The sequence below is a fragment of the Alternaria ethzedia genome (genome assembly GCF_023757985.1).
Source record: "Alternaria ethzedia strain BMP 0044 chromosome Unknown scaffold_12, whole genome shotgun sequence".
NCBI classification, from domain to species: domain Eukaryota; kingdom Fungi; phylum Ascomycota; class Dothideomycetes; order Pleosporales; family Pleosporaceae; genus Alternaria; species Alternaria ethzedia.
This window is the reverse complement of record NW_026056205.1, coordinates 337,166-354,628: the sequence shown is the minus strand read 5'-3', so window position 1 is coordinate 354,628 and position 17,463 is coordinate 337,166. Positions and strand designations below refer to the sequence as shown.

Below are 17,463 nucleotides of genomic sequence, written 5' to 3'. Positions count from 1 at the left end.
TCGGAGACGCCAAGAGGATCAGGATCGAGAGTATGCACAACTCCTCCAGCGTACATACGATGAACAAGATGACGCGTATGAGGCGTACGACGACGACTTTGACGTACCACACCGGCCTACATACTCGATACGTGACGGTGTACATAGGATCCGCGAGCCACCATCGAATGCCTATATACCTCAGCGGTTTAGAAACGCAGGGCTTAACGGCTTGTATGATTCTGTCTATGAGTTCTACTAGGGCCATCTTGTGGAAGGTGAGATCAGCTTGGTCGTGTGAAGCGCTGAGTGCTAACGGGTAGTCAGGGCTGAAGAGTGCAAGGGAGAATAAAGCCGTATCGGATGATGCAATTTTTCAGAATCTTGAAAGCGTACGCAAGGGTATATATCGGCTGCGCGTTTCATTGTCTGTAGCCTTACAATGAAGACGAGGTTGATGGGAGTTCATGGAGAGCCATTCTTGATCATGCTGTTTATTATTCAAATATAATGTAGAGTTGGTCAAGCCAGAACGGCCAACATTGACTTACCAAAACTACACCGCGATGTCCGTTATTCTCACCAGTCATCAATCATGTCATTAAATTCTTCACTCTCCACATCCATAACCTTCCTCGCTGCCTCACTTCCACTAACTGGTAGCATCTCGAGCCCACCATCTTCATTGTCATCCTTCTTCTTGAACTCCTTAGGCACCTCTTCAGGATCCATGAGGCCGACCTGGAAAAGCACAGAAGCCTGGTCCCAGTAAAACCTCTCGCACCATATCTTTCCAGCTCTGAATCCCACGATGCTCACCACGACTATCTCGACTTTCTGGTTTGTTGGTGCAACGCCAGGAAGAATCCAGGGCATCTGGCATGTGTGTTTGAACTGGATGTAAAGTTCGTCTACTATTCGATCGACGCCTATTGTGCGCGAGATGAGCCGCATGTGCATTGATGGTGGGGCCGTTTTGAGAAAGTAGTCGCGGTAGAAGCGCTTGAGATCTGGATGGCCGCTTGCCCCGGTCATAGTCGGAGTAAAGTTGACGTATGGTGTCGGGGTTTTGGTATAGGTTTCGAGGATCTTATCGAGCGATTTTCCGCGGTACTTTTCTGTTGAGTGTTAGCTTTTACAATAGATACGATTGGTCGCCATGCATACGCTCTTCGTTTTCCTCCCATAGCCGCTCCAGATCTACCTCGGCGCTGAAGCCCTTTCGAACAGTGCTCAAACTCCTGCTCCATGCGATAGCGTCGGCCACGGCGTCGTATTCATCTAGATCGTGCTCTGCAAAGCCTGCATCAACGCCCTCGTATGTGAAGCACGGATACAGTATCTTGTCCTGTAAGCCTCCCGCGCCAATACCGTGCGTGACGCGCTTCTGCACCGTCCGTCGCTTGCCTTGTATGCCAAGAACTTCGGGGCGACGCGTCACACCAACGGTGATGTCGTTTCCGGATGTGCCCTCGGCTAGATGTACGAGCACGCGAAAGGACGATGTGAAGCGGTGACGTGTATCGGGAATGGAGGACGGATAGTAGGCGATGAGGGAGCAGAGTTTCGAGGTGGCGGTTTTGGGTTCCGAGTAGACGTCTAGACATACGGCTGCAGCGTCACCGAATGCTACAGAGCCATGGTCAGTACATGAGTCGGAGGGTGCTGGCGCAGAGCACGTATACTCGTGACATGCGCCAGAGTGTGAAAGGGCTGTATACCCACGATTGCGTAGCGTTCCCCAATGCCCATCTTGTCCCCCAGCTTGTGAAGCGTCTGCACGTATTGCTTGCCACCTTTGCCCATAGGGATGTATTCGACAATGAAGCCCTCGTCGCGCCACGCCTTCATAGTCTCGATGTCGAACTCGGCGTCTTCGGCTGTGATGTACAGCACGGGCGTGCTGCTCCGGAACGACAGCCAGCCATTGCGGTCAGCGAGGAATTGTTGCGCCATGTCGTGGTCCAGAGTCGTTGTCGCAAAGGCAGGCGCGCTCACGCGATGGCTGCGGGAGGTCCACTATAGGCAAGCGTAGCTATGCTGGTTCCGTCTTGGTAGCGTCCGATGATGGTTGGGACGTTGTCAACGGTGTAGTGCGATGCGCGGTGGTTAGGCCAGCCCTTTGCGCGCGGATGAACAAGGTCAGACCATTCATGGATGCAACGGCGCATTTTCGGTGCGGGCTCACAAGAATCCTGCTCGAGGCTGGTTGCATGAGGATTTAGTGGAGTCGTGCCTGTCTCCAACTCGTGAATGACGTAGGCGCTGTAAGCCTCCTTCGGGACTAGCCGGAATGCAGCAGGAAACCGCTGTCGCAACACCGAGGATCCTGACATGTTCATACTTCATGGGATATCGTTGACGGGATCCATGCGCTATGCGACGTGCCTGAGGCTCATCCTTCAATTTCATCCTTCAATTTCATCCTCTTTCTGTAGCACTCTTGCGAGCGACATGTCTGGCCACGAGATGGAGTTCAAGGCGACTTTGGTGCCACATCGGTCCGACTCGACAGCAGCGAGACAACCGCCTGCGTACGATGCTGCTCGGCTCTATACGTCCGTCTCGTCTTGCTAAAACTTCCTAGGCTATCAGACCCAGCCATTGACCATCGGCTCTGGGGTCTGAATGCTGGAGATCGTTCTCGTGTTCTTGGTCTCTACGATCAAGGCAAGAAACTCGTTCCAAGCTACAACAAAATCCAGAAAAATGTCCAAACGAGGCAGGACCAGATCATGCGATCTGTAAACGGAACCGACGATTGGGATTGGTTCATGCACACCGACGTACCAGGATATGATGGGCTTGAACTGCGAGAAGAGCGCCTTGCCGTGCAGGAAGCAGCACTTAGACGTGAGAAGATCAAGTATTTTTTTGAGCGCGATCCCGAGCTATGTCATCTCATGAGAGAAAGAGAGGCCGTCGAGCGCCCTATCTATCAGGTCGCTGCGGCCTGCGCAGATCTGCAGCTATGCCAATCATTCACGGCAATCATCCTCCAGAAGCTCCCTCGCGAACTGCGAGACCAGATATACAACTATCAGTGGACAGAAGAGCACATCAGAAGCCTAAACGACGCTATCTCATTTGTCCCCAAATATCATTCCGCCGACGAAGCTGGCACAGGAGTACAATATCTCCCTGTGCCACGTTTCGCAAACGCCGCGTTGGTGGGCGAGGAGTTCGCATCTGAAGCTGCAACCACGTACTTCAAGGACCTTTCAAACGTTGAGCTTGACTATCGCTATGTCCGCGCCTACCTTGAACGCGACCGCTTTGGTTCCATGGCATTCTCGTTCAAGGATGCTATACGACGTCTCGTCATCACGATCGATGAGGACTATGGTAATATCTATTCAGGAAAATGGATAGCATGCAGGGCATTGTACGACAACATGAAGAGTCTGCTGATGCTGAGAGATCGTCAAGAACTCAGTGTTGAGATATATCTGGAGTCAGATATGCAATGGAATCTGGCCCTCTTCCAGGCTCTCGAAACCATCAAACCAGTATTCTTGATGATTCGCGAGGCCAACATGGATGTCAAAGTTCTAGGCTACGACTTCTTCAGCACAACCGAAGATTACGATGCAGACGTATTCTCCGAACAACTCAACTACTACCTCACTGCGGGTACTCCAGAAGAGTGGCTGGAGATGAAGGCCAAAGAGATCAAAGAGATGCCGCGGGGTCCGTTTCGGCAGCGATGCAAACGGGTAAGTGGTCCATTATTTTCAGCGAGAGACCAAGCTCATACCAATCGTAGACACTGCGAATCATGCGAAAGAACCTTGAGTCTGTCATGCGAGATTCTCGCAAGGCCGCTGAGTCTGCTAGAGCCAGCGTATAACTACAAGGCACGTCTTGGCAGCGCACACAAAGTTTGACTCCATCTGTCCGTCGTTACTAGCTTCATGTGTTTTCCAGGTATCCTCTAATCTATTTCTTGTGCGTGAAGGTACATGTATCACTAGAATCGTCATGTAGAGTAGGCGGTAAATGGTAATGGGATTTAACTTGGTCCCCCGACCGTGTGCTCAACTTGCTAGATCAAACAAAGCTGGCAACCCAGACATCCATCGCCCTGACTCCCATTCTGCCCCCCTGGATGCCTTCTAGGCTTGCCTCACATACATCTCGCAACGCAAAAATAACTCCCCGTTCCCTCTCATCCTTCACATTCACCTCTATCTCTCTCTCAAAAGAGGGAGAGAGGCAAGCGGAGACTTCCCATTGTCCATCCATCAGTCCCTCGTCACTCTGCACGCGCGTCTCGTTCTCCAGCTGCCACCCGGCCGCTAAAGCCAGCTCGATGAGTCGTTTTGGGCCCAAGACAGTGCGAACATTCGAGATGCTGTTGCCTTTACGGCACTCCAGCGCTGCCTGCGTAAGTGCTGCTAGTACATGAGGCTGAGCAGATGGATGTGTCGCTATCAAAGACCATTCAGAAAGGAGAAGACGCTTGCTGTGCTGTCTGATGGCACGGAAGGTGGAGAGGATGAGCGAGGGGGTGGGGAAGTACCATAGACAGTGGGCGAGCACTGTCGCGTCAAAAGCTTTGTCGCTGCTGGTGAGTGCCGAAGAGATAGAAGACGATATGGGAAGGGAAGAGAGGTATTCCAGGGGGGGTTGTTGAATCCACGTGATTTGTTTTCCGAGCGGTCCTTGTGAGATGTGATCTTGTGCTTGGCCGAGGGTATACGGAGAACCTAAAAGGTCATAAACCCACTACGTCTATACGCCTACCAGGAAAGCAAGAAAAAAAAAATAGTTCGGAAGGACTTACCATAACCCAAGTCTGCTGGATCGACGGCCACTACGCTCCCTTGCTCGCCAACGGCGCAAGCAAGGACAGTCGTACAATCTCCCTGCCCGCACCCTAATTCGAGCACCCTCGAGCCATAAGAGATATTCCATTGCTGGAGGAGCCTTATACGGTGGAGGGTTTGGGCGTGCTGGATGCTGAAGTTACGAGGATCGTGCAAGGAAAGACGAGCAATATAGGCGGCGTCGAGTTCGGCAGCCATCTTGAGCTCGATAGGTGTTGAATAGAAGACTGCAGATTCTTGGATTGCCAGTTGGATTGTGAGGGCCTTTATTCAACTCCAGTACTATTAGGCAGAAGCTGATAAAGATAAGGCGAGTATTGAAGATGACTCAACCGCCTTGTCTGAGTCAAAACCTCCGGAGATAAGGCACGACGTGGAGATACGTAGGAGGATGCGCACTAGATTCATACCACCTTCCGAATTAGACTGCCCTGTCTTCCATCTTCGTTTGCACATCATTACAATTTCGACCTAGGCGCCTCACCATCGTGGTTCCATCCTGGCATGTCCGCGAGGTCCTTCGCACGAGCCGCCCTTCTTGACTTCAGCGCATCACCAGTACCAGGACGCCATCTCCATGCATGCGCGAGGTCATCTGCCAGTGTACCTTCGAGTAACTCGACCACATGCTTACCAATGTTTGGAAGTAGCTTGAAGGTATGGCTACATATCAGGTCAGTAACTCAGCAAAACAGCATTCGTAACGAGGAAGAAACTCACCCGCTATCTCCGGTAGCAAGCACGAAATTCTTCCAATCAGGATGTTCGCACATCAAAAGTGCCGCATCTGCTGTGTCTGTACACCAACACAGATGTCTGTTGAACAACTCTTTGTCTGTGAACTTTGGCAGGAACGTCGCAATAGCTTTGCGGATGCTGACCTCGGAGGCATCCGGATAGGTATCTGTGGGATGCTTCGCAGCAGATCTAGGTACCGAGATGCGCTTTGGTGCCGATGCGCCAAAAGGCTGATGTTGCTTGAAGCGTGTGAAGCCTGGAAATTCGTCGCAGACTTTGATGACGCCGTGTTCGTCAGGCTCGAAGAAGAAGCCCACGTCACCGTTGTAGACTACAGGGACGTTCTTGTACTCTGCGGCTTCGCTGGGAGAGAGTTGAATGTGGGCATATACCCATGCCTGAAGACGTTAATTTGGAAGTAGTTAGCTGAGCTGAAATAACATACCTTCGAAACACACTGGTCTTGCAGATCGACAAGCACGGGACTCCATGCACCAGCCGCAAGAACCACCTTGTCAGCGTAATACCTTGTGCCATCCACCGTTTCAACACCAACGCACACACCTTCAGCCAAAAGAGGCTGCTTGAAGGATCCTGCTCCACCGAAGCCGAATTTGACGCCTTGATCGCGCAGATACCCACCAATGGCATCGATGGCCTTTGCTGCAGCAAGCCAGCCGCCGTCATCGCTATAGACAGCTTTCCAACCTTTGATCTGTTCGCGATCTAGGAGTGGGATCTTCTTCAAGATCTCGTCCTCCGAATCTAGCCATTCTGTTGTCGTCTCTAGGCCAGCACCCGCGTCGAGAAGAGCCTGGTAAGCTTGCTTGAGGTCCTTGAGACCCTTTTCACTGTGGGCGCAGTCAAGCTGCAAATACCATTAGTCTCTAAATATATTTCTTGCTAGGTTGCGCTTGAAATACTCACTCGACCGGTGTTGTGAAAATATTCTTTGAACAGATCGTCTTCTTTCCACATCTGTCTCGCCTCCAGACTCAACTGTAAGTCCACTTTGTTCCGCAAGCGGATGCCCATGATCTTGTTCAAGTCATTTCCAGCCGATTGTGACGATGGTATTGGGTACGTGTCTAGCACTGTGATGTTTGAAGGTTTGTATCCTGAGCGTACGAGATGTAGGGCTGTCGACGACCCTATCGTCCCGCCACCACCAGCAACGATGACGGACGTAGTCTCTCGCGACGGTGCCATGCTGAACTATCAAAGTCTATCGCGCTTGAAATGGCTCGCGTGTTGGAATGGGGAGGCGCTGCCGGAAGTCGTTATCAGTAACGACCCACGATGTAATCCCGCCGGTTAAGTATCCCTAGAGGCTGCACACGCCACCAGCACGGTGACACGATGGCGACGCATTCTCCACGCGCCAGATGCGAGCACGCGAGGTTTTGATTGAGTAATTGAGGCCTGCCGTCCCAAGGATCGCGGCCGTTCTCGCTTGGCGATCCCGACTGTTACCCCTTCCAAACGGGGTTAGGCTGGCGGACGTCAGCGATGCGTCAAGCAGGGGGGGCTCCGTTCCTGCCCGGTTTGAGCATGGAGCAGGGCCACGACCTTCCATGCTTGACATTGCGATAACGAAACTGGGTCTATGCAGCCAAAGGGCGACATCAACAACGCTCTTTTCTATAAAAGTCGCCCTCAACCCGCGGAGCACCTGAACAGCTGACTCACGCCTTGCATCGACCCGACATCCAAGCCTCGCAACCATGTCTAGTGCAAGCTTACCATCCCTTAATCACATTAGTTTCCAACCTCCACTTTTCCAAACTGTTCGCACTTCCATATCCAGCCTAGTCTACACTCTCATCTAAACTGCCCTTCCCCTCGGAAACCGGTCTATCACCGGAGCGATTGACTCCACAAGTCCCTATCAGCTGGACGGGAACGACTCGTTTACCCCAGCTTGGGGTAACATAGTTCCGGGATCCACAGATAAGCCGATGCTGGTCGCGCGGACAGACGGTAGAAGGTAAATGTGTGCGGGAGAGACATGGTGTATATAAAGGTCGCGTGCGATGCCTTTGATCTCGCCTCAGCTCGAAGCTCAGTCGCACCTGCTCCGTATCGTTTTTGGTCTTCCCAGTAGGAGTACTTCAAGATGTCTAAGTTCGACGCTGCTCCTCCCAATACACATGCCGGCGGCGACGACGATGCGCTCCGTACAAAGGGCAACGACCCGCTCAACGCTCCTCCAACATACGATGTCGCCGACGAGAGAATCAATATGGAAGAGTATGCTAGAACAGTTCCAAAGTGGAAGAGAATATGGCAGCACAGCTTGACGCAGATGCTGCTACTCAGTGTGCAGGCTTTCTGCGGTCCTGCTATGGCTGATGCTATTGCTGGTAAGTCGTCTTTGAGCTCATGAAACGGTACTTGGAATTGATAAGTTTGCAGGCCTTGGTGGAGGTGGTCTCGCTACTCCCCAGACTTCGAACATCGCGACCGCTGTCAACTACACCATGCTTGCTGTCTGTTGTGCTCTCGGAGGACCCATCGTCAACAAACTCGGAACGAAATGGGCTTTGGTCATCGGCGCCTGCTCGTTTCCAATCCGCGGCTCTTCCTACTACTGCAACTCCAAGTTCGGAAACCAATGGTACTTGATCTTGGGCGGCTTCTTCACTGGCGTGGGGACGGGCACTTGGTATGTTGCAGAATCCGGAACTATAATGTCACTCGCGCCAGCTGGATCTCGTGGAAAGTACCTGGCACTTTGGATCGTTGCTAGAAACTTAGGGCAGCTTGTCGGTGGTGCTATCAAGTGAGTTTTACAGACTGAAGCCCACTTCGCAGCAGCTAAAATTTGTGTCACAGTCTGTCAAAGAACCACGAGAAAGGTATCGTCGGCGGCATAACTCCGGATACCTATGTCGCCTTTTTGATCATCGAATGTATGGCCTTGCCATTCGCCTTCCTCATCTCACCTCTTGAACGAGTCGTACGCTCAGACGGAACGCGTATCCTTGTCTCTGAAAAGATCGGCACCATTATGGAGTTCAAGCAGATCAAGATCACGATGACGTCGAAGCTTATTTTGCTTTCCGCATTCTGGGCCATATGGTCGTTCTTCTACAGGTCAGCCAACACACGATCATAAAGGAGCGGCAGCTAATTAGCTATTAGTGGGACGTGGTCGACCTATCTTGGAACCTACTTCAGCGTCCGCGCCCGCGCTCTCTCCTCCCTCGTCTCGCCCTTCTTCTGTATCGTCGGTTGTTTCGGTCTCGGGTTCATCCTCGATCTCAAGGGTGTCAGCCAACGTCGTCGTGCACAAATCGGTCTCTTTACCGTCGTGCTTCTCAACCTTGGTGTCTACATCTGGTCCATCGTCATGCAAGTCAGATTCAACAGCAATGACCCAGGCAAGATCGACTGGGATGACTCGCGGTATGCGCGTTCTTTCTTGCCATACTTCTTTGTGCAGACGACCGGTCCTTTGTCGCAATCTTACATGTACTGGCTACTCTCTTCTTTCGCAACAGACGCTCAAGGTATGTCTCATCATTCGGCAAGTCTTCTTGATCCATCGCTGATGATATACAGCAAACGTACGTAATGGTGCAGCTTTCCGCTGTCTCGAGGCCATCGGACAAGCCATCTCGTACGGAATGAACACCCAAATCAAGACATCCCCTCTCATCGGCTTCTGCGTCACTTTTGGCTTGATGGCACTTGCGCTAGGTCCGATGCTGGTACTGGTGAACCAGACGCCTGATCGCATCCCCGCTGATGTGATTGCGGAAGAGCAGTACCGCGAAGAGAAGAAGATCGGTAATGTGAACGTCGAAACCAAGGTCTAAGGCCTGTTTAATTAACGATATCTCGATGAGACTGGAATGGATTTCTCTATGCGCTCGTAGTATAAAGCGTATACAATGCCAGAGACGGGTTCGACATTGCCATCTGACATATGCACCAGCTGTGTGACATTGCAACTAAATATGCATAGTTGATTTCTGGCATATAGGATAGCAACACTCTGGGTGATGCTTTGCTGCAGATATGATTAGAAAACAATAATGTAGGAGTGTGTATATGATCTAGCCGCAGAGGTTAGAGATTAGTCTTTTTCCTCCGCGACAAATAACTAATCAGTCGCTAAGACATTACAAGCTTTTGTCTAAAAACCTTCGCATAAATTGCGGCATGGATCGTGGCCACACATAGTGCGGCATGTGAAAGAGGGAAATGTATTAATAAGCTGCGAGTCGCCCTTCGGATTGCCGTCACTAGAACCACCCACTGCACTAGCTAAAAATGATTTCATGTTGTTTTGATGGATTCAGTCTCTTCGCTGAATACGCTTTGCACCCAGACACATTAATGCATGAGTGGCGCGTCAGGGAGCTTGACTTCTAGCCTCATTGCCCATGTTCGATATCCTCGTGGAGCGGCATGACCCTTGCAACTATATCCCATTGAATACAAGCTTCAGGCCGGCACTTAAGGTTGTATGCTAAGACGCGTGTTGCTGATGAGCTAAGCACTAGCCGAATGGGGAAAGACATGGAGCTTTGTTGGCAACGGGCCGATCGATGAAGTATGCGAGTGTTTGGACGTGTATCAGATAGTGAATCGAGCCAGACTGGCGGCTTCCTTACGTGCGTACAGCGGGAGAATTCATGTATACCTGGCCGACACGATTAAAAAACAAGTGTACATAAAGACAGTATTGGGCGAGCAATAGAGGTCAACTTTCATTGGCTATCACAGCAGCCTTGCTACGTCCCTTTGTTTGTCAAGCCCTCATTTTCACATTTCAAGATGACTATCACAGCAGAGAACAACTTAGAGTACCGCCAGGGTAAGCTCTTCGTGCACGCCATCGAGGAGAAAGCGCAATGGATACCGAACAACATGTACATGCGTTATGCGCCGGATGACTGGTTGCACAGCGGTTACAAAACGATTACATGGAAGCAATACGCAAGTGCCATCGATAAGATGGCTTTCTGGTTTGACGAGCGGCTTGGTAAAGCGGTGGATTGCGAGACGATTGCTTATTTCGGGCCCAACGATCCACGGTATGCCATCTTGATACCAGCTGTTGTAAAGAATGGACGGAAAGTAAGTGTCAGATCGTTCGGTGTGACCTCACGGCTGACAGCCTCTGTATTTGCTGATTCCCGATGGACGAGTGACCAAAGAGGGGCTTGCGGGCTTGATTAAAGCGAGTAGTTGCAAAGTATGGCTCTATCCAGAAGACGATGCCGTAGGGCCGTTGGTCGATGCAGATTCAGGCTTGAAGCTATGTGCTTTGCCGTCGCTTGAATGGATGCTTGACAACGGAGGCCAAAAGCGATACACGTATGACAAAACGTTTGGAGAGGCCAAATGGGATGAAATCGTCATCATCCATACATCAGGCACTACTGGTAAGCTGTCTGAAATGATCTGTTATCTCATAAGCTCACTTCTCTTTAGGCGAACCCAAGCCTATCTTTCACACAAATGGCATGTGGAGCGGATTAGGGAATGTGCCGATACTGAGTCGAAGACATTGGCCCCGCGGCATTGAGTACGAAAGCTGGATCGGGAAGACGTCTCTCAATCCATGTCCACCGCAATGGATAGCCGGCTTACATGCGATGGTTTTGAGCCCGCTCTTCCTAGACAGTCCCTGCGTCATGACGCCCCGGGACGAAGTTTCCCTGACTCCTAACCTGTTCAAGAAGATCGTGTCGATGAACAGAATTGAAGGCATTAGGTAAGTTCTGACTGTACGAAGTGCATATGAGACATATACTGACTTCGTACCTCTACCTCTGCAGATGCCCTCCATTCACTATCAATAGCCTCTACGCGGACCCAGAAACTCGACAAATGCTGAAGTCACTGGACTTCATTGTGTACACGGGTGCACCCTTGGATCGAGCGATTGGGGACGACCTTTGTCAGCATACGAGATTGAGCCCGATGATTGGCTCCACGGAAAATGGAGATCAGATTGGCCTACGACCAGCCGATAGAAAGCTCTGGTATACCCATGACTTTGTTCCAGAAAATGGTCATAGGATGGTGCCTTTGGACGCAGGCTCGGACGGTCTCCACGAGCTCATATTGGAGCAGGTTGGAGATGGGCGTACCAATCCTTTTCAGACATCCTTCTGGAACACAGCACATCGTTTCCTGGAGCGGATCGAAACGAAGGAGCTCTACAGGCCCGTCAAGGACTCTGACGGTCGCACGCGATGGGCGTTTTCTGCCCGCAAAGACGACTTGACGAAGCTGAGTTGGCTGGCAAAGTTTCATGCGCAGGATATTGAAAGGCGTATTTTGCAACATCCAGACGTCGAAAATGTGCTGGTAGGTGGAGAAGCCCGGCCTGCGCCGTATGTTATCGTTCAGGCAAAGGAAGGTGTGCTGGACGGAAAGAGCGAGGTGCAGTTGCTTGATGAGCTTTATGATGGGGTTATTGCTGCCACCAATAAGGCTGATTTGAGTGAGATCAGAATTCCCAGGGAAACGATCATGATTGCGAAGAAAGAGAAGCCGCTCAAGGTCAGCTTGAAGCAGTTGGTCCAGAGGAAGGCTGTTGAGCAGGACTATTCGGAGGAAATCGAGCAAGCATATGTGCGGCTGGAGAACAGCAGGAAGCCTTAGGCCCATCAAATGATATTCGACCTCTCCAGCAGCCGATCCTTCTTCGTGACATGTTGTTTGGTGTGGTGTCTTAAGTCGAGTCAGCCGAACCTAGGTGCCTAGGAAAGCGCGTCTGGCAAAACGCGCTAACGGCATGAACCTCGGCATGGCCAGTGATGATGTCGGCCGTTGCGGTTGAGTTACTCCGCATTTCAGGAAGGAGCGCCCATAAACCTTGAGGTGTCTTCTCAGCTAGAAGATTAAACACTCTGTTTTATCTCCCAAGTGAACGCGGTATTTTAAGTACAATGTCTTACTCCAAGCGCATCGATCAGATTGCAGGCCATCTCAACTACCCCAAGGGTATGTTAGCTGGCCAAACCGCCATTATCACTGGTTCAGGACAGGGAATCGGCGCCGAGGCTGCGAAACTGTTTGCGAAGGAAGGCGCGAAGGTTGTGGTTGCCGATGTAGATGCCAGTAAGTCAATGCAGTCGCTGCATGCAAACACGGGCTGATGATGTTGTAGAGAAGGCAGAATCGGTAGCTGCGGAAATCAACGAGTCCGGTGGCAGCGCCCTGGCTGTCGCAGGCGATGTGCTCGACGACGCCTACATCAAGACGCTTATTGCAAAGGCCGCTGAGTTCGGAGGCGGCAAAATCCACATCATCGTGAATAACGCCGGCTACACATGGGATGGCGTCATCCACAAAATGACGGACAAGCAATGGCACACGATTGTCGACCTGCACGCGACAGCGCCTTTCAAGATTGTGAGGGCTGCGGCGCCATATTTCAGGGTCAAGGACGGCGAGCCGAGGAATATCATCAACATCTCCAGCACAAGTGGAGTGAACGGCAATGCTGGACAAATCAACTACGCCCTGGCGAAGGCGGGTGTGACCGGCATGACCAAGACCATTGCGAAAGAGTACGTCTTCCCTCTCTCCCTCGAATGTATTTCCCTCTAACGTGTCTGCAGATGGGGTCCTCAATTCGGCGTGCGCTCCAACACAGTAGCCTTTGGACACATCCAGACACGGTTGACGGCGGCGAAGGAGGCGGGCGCATTTATCACCACGCCCGACGGCGAGAAGGTAGCGCTGGGAATACCACAGGCGCAAAAGGCAGGCGCAGGGCAGGGCCAGGAGCACATGGACATTCCTCTGAGGAGACCGGGCACGGCGACCGAGGCGGCGAGTGCCGTGCTGGCGGTTGCGAGTCCGCTGTTCAGCTATGTAAACGGAGAGACGATCAAGGTGACTGGAGGGCGCGGCATGTAGAAAAGTGCAAGCCTCGTGCGACACCTGACAAACTTCTTTCCAAGCTCAAACACATGCCGTGGTGATGCAGTCGCAAAGATGGACAGCTATGGTTTCAACTACCAAGATCTTGGACAGGGTCTCGGCACCCATGTTCCGCTCCGCCATCCCCAGATGCTGGATGCACATCAGCCACCTGCATCCGACAAGACGCAGCCCCTCGTCCGCCTTCTTCTTGCCTGTATTGATATAGTTGTCGTCGTTCCTTATACCCGTCCACCATGTACATGCCCAATCGATAGCCCATCTACCCAATTACCATTCAAAGCATACGCGTACGCAGCATTCGCTTCCTGCGGACTATTCGCCGCGGGCGAGCGAGCATCCCTTACCACGACACCGCGCACCACGTGGACGACGACACCCTCACGTGGTTTTAACTCGCCATGAGCGACGAGAAACATGGCTACGTCCGCGAGCCATCTCCTCCACCCATCCCCACATACGACGAGGCAACTTCCTCGCGCAACGCCCCTGCGCGCCTCGGACCCAACGAGACCAGCGACGATGCCGAGCGGCAAGGCCTCCTGAGCCCGGATGTGCGCATACAAGCCGATCCGCGCAGGCGCAATGGATACTACCAGGCCCCCTCCGTACAGTCGGTCGACGACGATGGCGACTCGGATCTCGGGAGTCCGGTGCGAGAGAGCCAGGACGAGGACCTGCGCCAGACCATGGAGGAGATGGACATTCTAGATCCAGAGTCTGCTGAGGAGGGGCGCTCGAGGCGGAATCGATCAAGAGGCAGGTTCTCGAAACGCTTCTACAGCATCAGACATTCCCTATCGAGTTGGAATCTGCCGCGAATACCCTGGCCCAGCTGGCGTCCCAATTTCAGCGCCATGACGGACCACATACCGACGATACCGGAAGAATATAAGCCGGGATGGTCGATTATCGCGCGACTGTTCGGTCTCATACTGATCATCGTCCTGGTATACCTGCTGGTCGTCAGCGAGGTGGTGCCCATGGGCGGAGGATTCGGCACGCCATTCAACCCCGAGTGGGTGCGTTCGACGGCTATGGAGAGCGTCGAGAGCTGGCGAATTGAGAAGAATCTGGAATACATTACAAGCTACGACCACATAGGGGGCACTGAGGGGAGTTATGTGCTGGGGCAGTGGATCGAGGGCAAGTTCAAGGATGCGCACATGGACACATATACCCACGACGAGTACGTTACACATTGTGAGACGCCACAAAGGATCACGCTAACTTCAGCAGGTACTACGTATACATGAACTATGCGAAGAAGGGCGGACGGAGGGTCGCCATCGTCGAGCCACAGGATAAGAAGTGGGAGGCCAAACTCGAAGAGCCGTCCGTCTTCAATCCTGCCAAAGCGCAAACGCCCGCCTACCATGGCCTATCTGCGACAGGAAACGCCACCGGGCCCTTGATATATGTCAACTACTGCGACAAGAAAGACTTCAAGCGATTATGGGATAGCGGGGTGGACGTACAAGGAGCGATTGCGCTCTGCCGATATTACGGAACACAGCCAGATCTATCCATGAAGATCAAGGCTGCGCAAGATGCTGGGGTTGTGGGAGTCTTGGTATACTCGGACCCAGCAGATGACGGCTTCAAGAAGGGGAATCCCTGGCCAGATGGCAAGTGGCGGCCTGGAGACAGCGTGCAGCGAGGATCCGTCGGACAGACAAATATGATTATGGGGGATGTGCTCACGCCTGGACTGCCGAGCTTCAAGAAGGTGGAGCGCATGCCCCGAGACAAGAACCCGGCCTTGCCAAAAATCCCAAGTCTACCGCTCTCGTGGAAGGATGCGCAGAAGCTGCTCAAGTCGCTCAAAGGCTCAGGCGAGCAATTGCCAGATGAATGGATTGGTGGTGTACCGGATGTTGGTGAGCACTGGTATTCTGGTCATCCAAAGACTTCGCCAAAGGTGTTCCTGCAAAACGACCAGGATGAGGTCGAACAACAGCGGATCACCAATGTTTTCGGATCTCTCAAGGGCAGCGAAGATCCGGCTAGCAAGATCATAATCGGCAACCACCGCGATTCCTGGTGTTTCGGTGCGGCAGACCCTGGCTCTGGCACGGCTGTCATGCTCGAAGTTGTACGTGTACTAGGCGAGTTGCGCTCGCAAGGATGGCGACCGCTCCGCACAATCGAATTTGCGTCCTGGGACGCTGGTGAATACAACAGAATCGGCTCTACCGAGCATGTTGAAGCCAACGTACAAGCCCTTCGAGATAGCGCCATCGCCTACCTGAATGTCGACGTAGGTGTAACGGGTGACAAGCTGTGGGCCAAAGGCTCTCCGATCTTCCAACACGCCTGGACGCGCGTGCTCGACCGACTTTCCGACCCCCGGGAGAACAAGACTATGAAGGAGCTGTGGGAGACCTCGGACTCCAAAATTGGTAACCTAGCTGCTGGAAGCGACTACGTTGCTTTCCAATCCATTGCTGGTACCTCCTCACTCGACTTCGGCTTCACCAGCAAAGAGGGTCAATCAAACCCCATTGCGCGCAGCTGCTACGAGACTCTCTCCTGGATGCGCAAATACATCGACCCCGGTTTCGCTTACCACGCCGTGCTCGCCCAACTCTGGGTTCTTCTCATCCTCGAGCTCGCTCAAGAGCCCATCATTCCTATGAAGATTGATGACTACGCCCGCGCTCTGCAGGAAGAAGGCCAGCAGTTGTTGGACTGGACCGAGAAGAAAAGCGGTGGTGGCGAGTACGACATTGAGATGTTCCAACCTCTAGTCGACAGTCTGAGCATGTTCAAGAAGAAAGCAGAGACGTTCGGTCGGTGGGAACAAAGCTGGTATAACCAAGTCTATGCCACTGGTGGCTTCGAAAGTAGCGGTGTCACAATACAAAGGGTAGGCCACAATGGGAGGATCGCAGGTTTCGAAACAGACTTGCTTGATCTCGCGAGGGGAAAGGACGACAAGGGGCCGCATGGTGTAAGTTTCTCGCCTCCGCCATAAATATGGTTATCAGTAACTAACACACAGACAGTTGCCCAACCGCGATCAATACAAACACGTCGTATTCGCCCCCGACCTCAACAACGGCCTCGAAGCCAGCGTCTTCCCTTTCGCACGTGAAGCAATCGAGAAGAAAGACTGGGATGCTGCATCCAAAGCCATCAAGAAGACGGCGGATATATTGAACCGCGCGAGCGACCGGCTCGGCTAAGATATGTGTGTATATGTACAGCAAAGTTGCATTTCCGCGGTGTTTGGGCGTAGCGAAAGACTGGCTGCATAACATTACTGGGTCGGGGATATATCTCGTATCTAGTGCCGGGCCTCGGCTTTCTCATATGGGTGTCATATTTATCTCTGTTTGGTGACCTTCGTCATCATCGCTAGCTAAGAGGCTGTTTGTTGGGCCACTTTTTCACGTGCTTGTGCTAGCCTGACTCTGTCCACGTCTATATAAAGTCTATTCTCTGTGCTCTTCTGCTTCAATTATCGTCCTCCCTTATTTCGCCATCCTTATGAACATAACAAAATGCCACTCGCTTGGATGATGCCCAGGTGTCGGTGAGAATTCTGCTGCTTTCCAAAAACATTCACCGTACTCTATATGATGGCTTCTTATCCACGCTCTCAATATCTCAAAAGGCGGCCTAGGCGTCGGTCTGTTCTTCTGTGCGTGCCTAAAAAACAGAGTGCCACGTACCGATGTCCTTCTTCTTTTGTTTCAAGCAGTCGTACATGGATGGTTGTGTGATTCCCTAAAAGATCTGCAATCCTACCAGTGCATAGACTCGGGCCTCTCTGATTTTTATTTTTATTTGAATTGGAATGAAGTTCATGCCGGATTTTAATATGACTGCCGACTGTGTCGCTGGTCTTGAAAGTGTCAAAGCATCAAAAGTACATGCGACAGAGTGATGAGTTCACCATCTACCATTTCCAAAAAAGCGCAACCCGATACTCATGTCTACCCTCTCGCTCTTCTTCGCGGTCTGAAATGTCAGATACCGTATACACTCCATCGGTTATCTC

At 52.1% G+C, this 17,463-nt stretch overlaps 7 protein-coding genes across 7 annotated transcripts; 5 read left to right on the top strand and 2 right to left on the bottom strand.

Annotated features, from left to right (window-relative positions):
- Positions 1-558: 558 nt before the first annotated feature.
- J4E87_005675 (uncharacterized protein) lies at positions 559-2,328 on the bottom strand (the record flags this gene model as incomplete). Its single annotated transcript, XM_049377282.1, has 4 exons — positions 559-1,097; positions 1,147-1,608; positions 1,701-1,984; positions 2,324-2,328. The coding sequence occupies 4 exons, from the start codon at positions 2,326-2,328 to the stop codon at positions 559-561; spliced, it is 1,290 nt and encodes a 429-aa protein (XP_049232908.1).
- Positions 2,329-2,433: 105 nt separating this feature from the next.
- Positions 2,434-3,829, top strand: J4E87_005674 (uncharacterized protein; the record flags this gene model as incomplete). Its single annotated transcript, XM_049377281.1, has 3 exons — positions 2,434-2,513; positions 2,567-3,695; positions 3,746-3,829. The coding sequence occupies 3 exons, from the start codon at positions 2,434-2,436 to the stop codon at positions 3,827-3,829; spliced, it is 1,293 nt and encodes a 430-aa protein (XP_049232907.1).
- A 1,437-nt stretch (positions 3,830-5,266) lies between these two features.
- On the bottom strand, positions 5,267-6,755 carry J4E87_005673 (uncharacterized protein; the record flags this gene model as incomplete). The annotated part of the gene is made up of 4 exons (XM_049377280.1): positions 5,267-5,471; positions 5,529-5,944; positions 5,992-6,414; positions 6,474-6,755. 4 exons carry the CDS (start codon positions 6,753-6,755, stop codon positions 5,267-5,269), a joined length of 1,326 nt encoding a protein of 441 aa, XP_049232906.1.
- A 907-nt stretch (positions 6,756-7,662) lies between these two features.
- On the top strand, positions 7,663-9,367 carry J4E87_005672 (uncharacterized protein; the record flags this gene model as incomplete). The annotated part of the gene is made up of 5 exons (XM_049377279.1): positions 7,663-7,909; positions 7,962-8,328; positions 8,382-8,642; positions 8,691-9,058; positions 9,111-9,367. 5 exons carry the CDS (start codon positions 7,663-7,665, stop codon positions 9,365-9,367), a joined length of 1,500 nt encoding a protein of 499 aa, XP_049232905.1.
- Positions 9,368-10,331: 964 nt separating this feature from the next.
- On the top strand, positions 10,332-12,170 carry J4E87_005671 (uncharacterized protein; the record flags this gene model as incomplete). The annotated part of the gene is made up of 4 exons (XM_049377278.1): positions 10,332-10,634; positions 10,675-10,942; positions 10,992-11,274; positions 11,363-12,170. The coding sequence occupies 4 exons, from the start codon at positions 10,332-10,334 to the stop codon at positions 12,168-12,170; spliced, it is 1,662 nt and encodes a 553-aa protein (XP_049232904.1).
- A 287-nt stretch (positions 12,171-12,457) lies between these two features.
- On the top strand, positions 12,458-13,433 carry J4E87_005670 (uncharacterized protein; the record flags this gene model as incomplete). Its single annotated transcript, XM_049377277.1, has 3 exons — positions 12,458-12,629; positions 12,679-13,081; positions 13,133-13,433. 3 exons carry the CDS (start codon positions 12,458-12,460, stop codon positions 13,431-13,433), a joined length of 876 nt encoding a protein of 291 aa, XP_049232903.1.
- A 425-nt stretch (positions 13,434-13,858) lies between these two features.
- On the top strand, positions 13,859-16,645 carry J4E87_005669 (uncharacterized protein; the record flags this gene model as incomplete). The annotated part of the gene is made up of 3 exons (XM_049377276.1): positions 13,859-14,646; positions 14,697-16,410; positions 16,466-16,645. 3 exons carry the CDS (start codon positions 13,859-13,861, stop codon positions 16,643-16,645), a joined length of 2,682 nt encoding a protein of 893 aa, XP_049232902.1.
- Between the last annotated feature and the right edge of the window lie 818 nt (positions 16,646-17,463).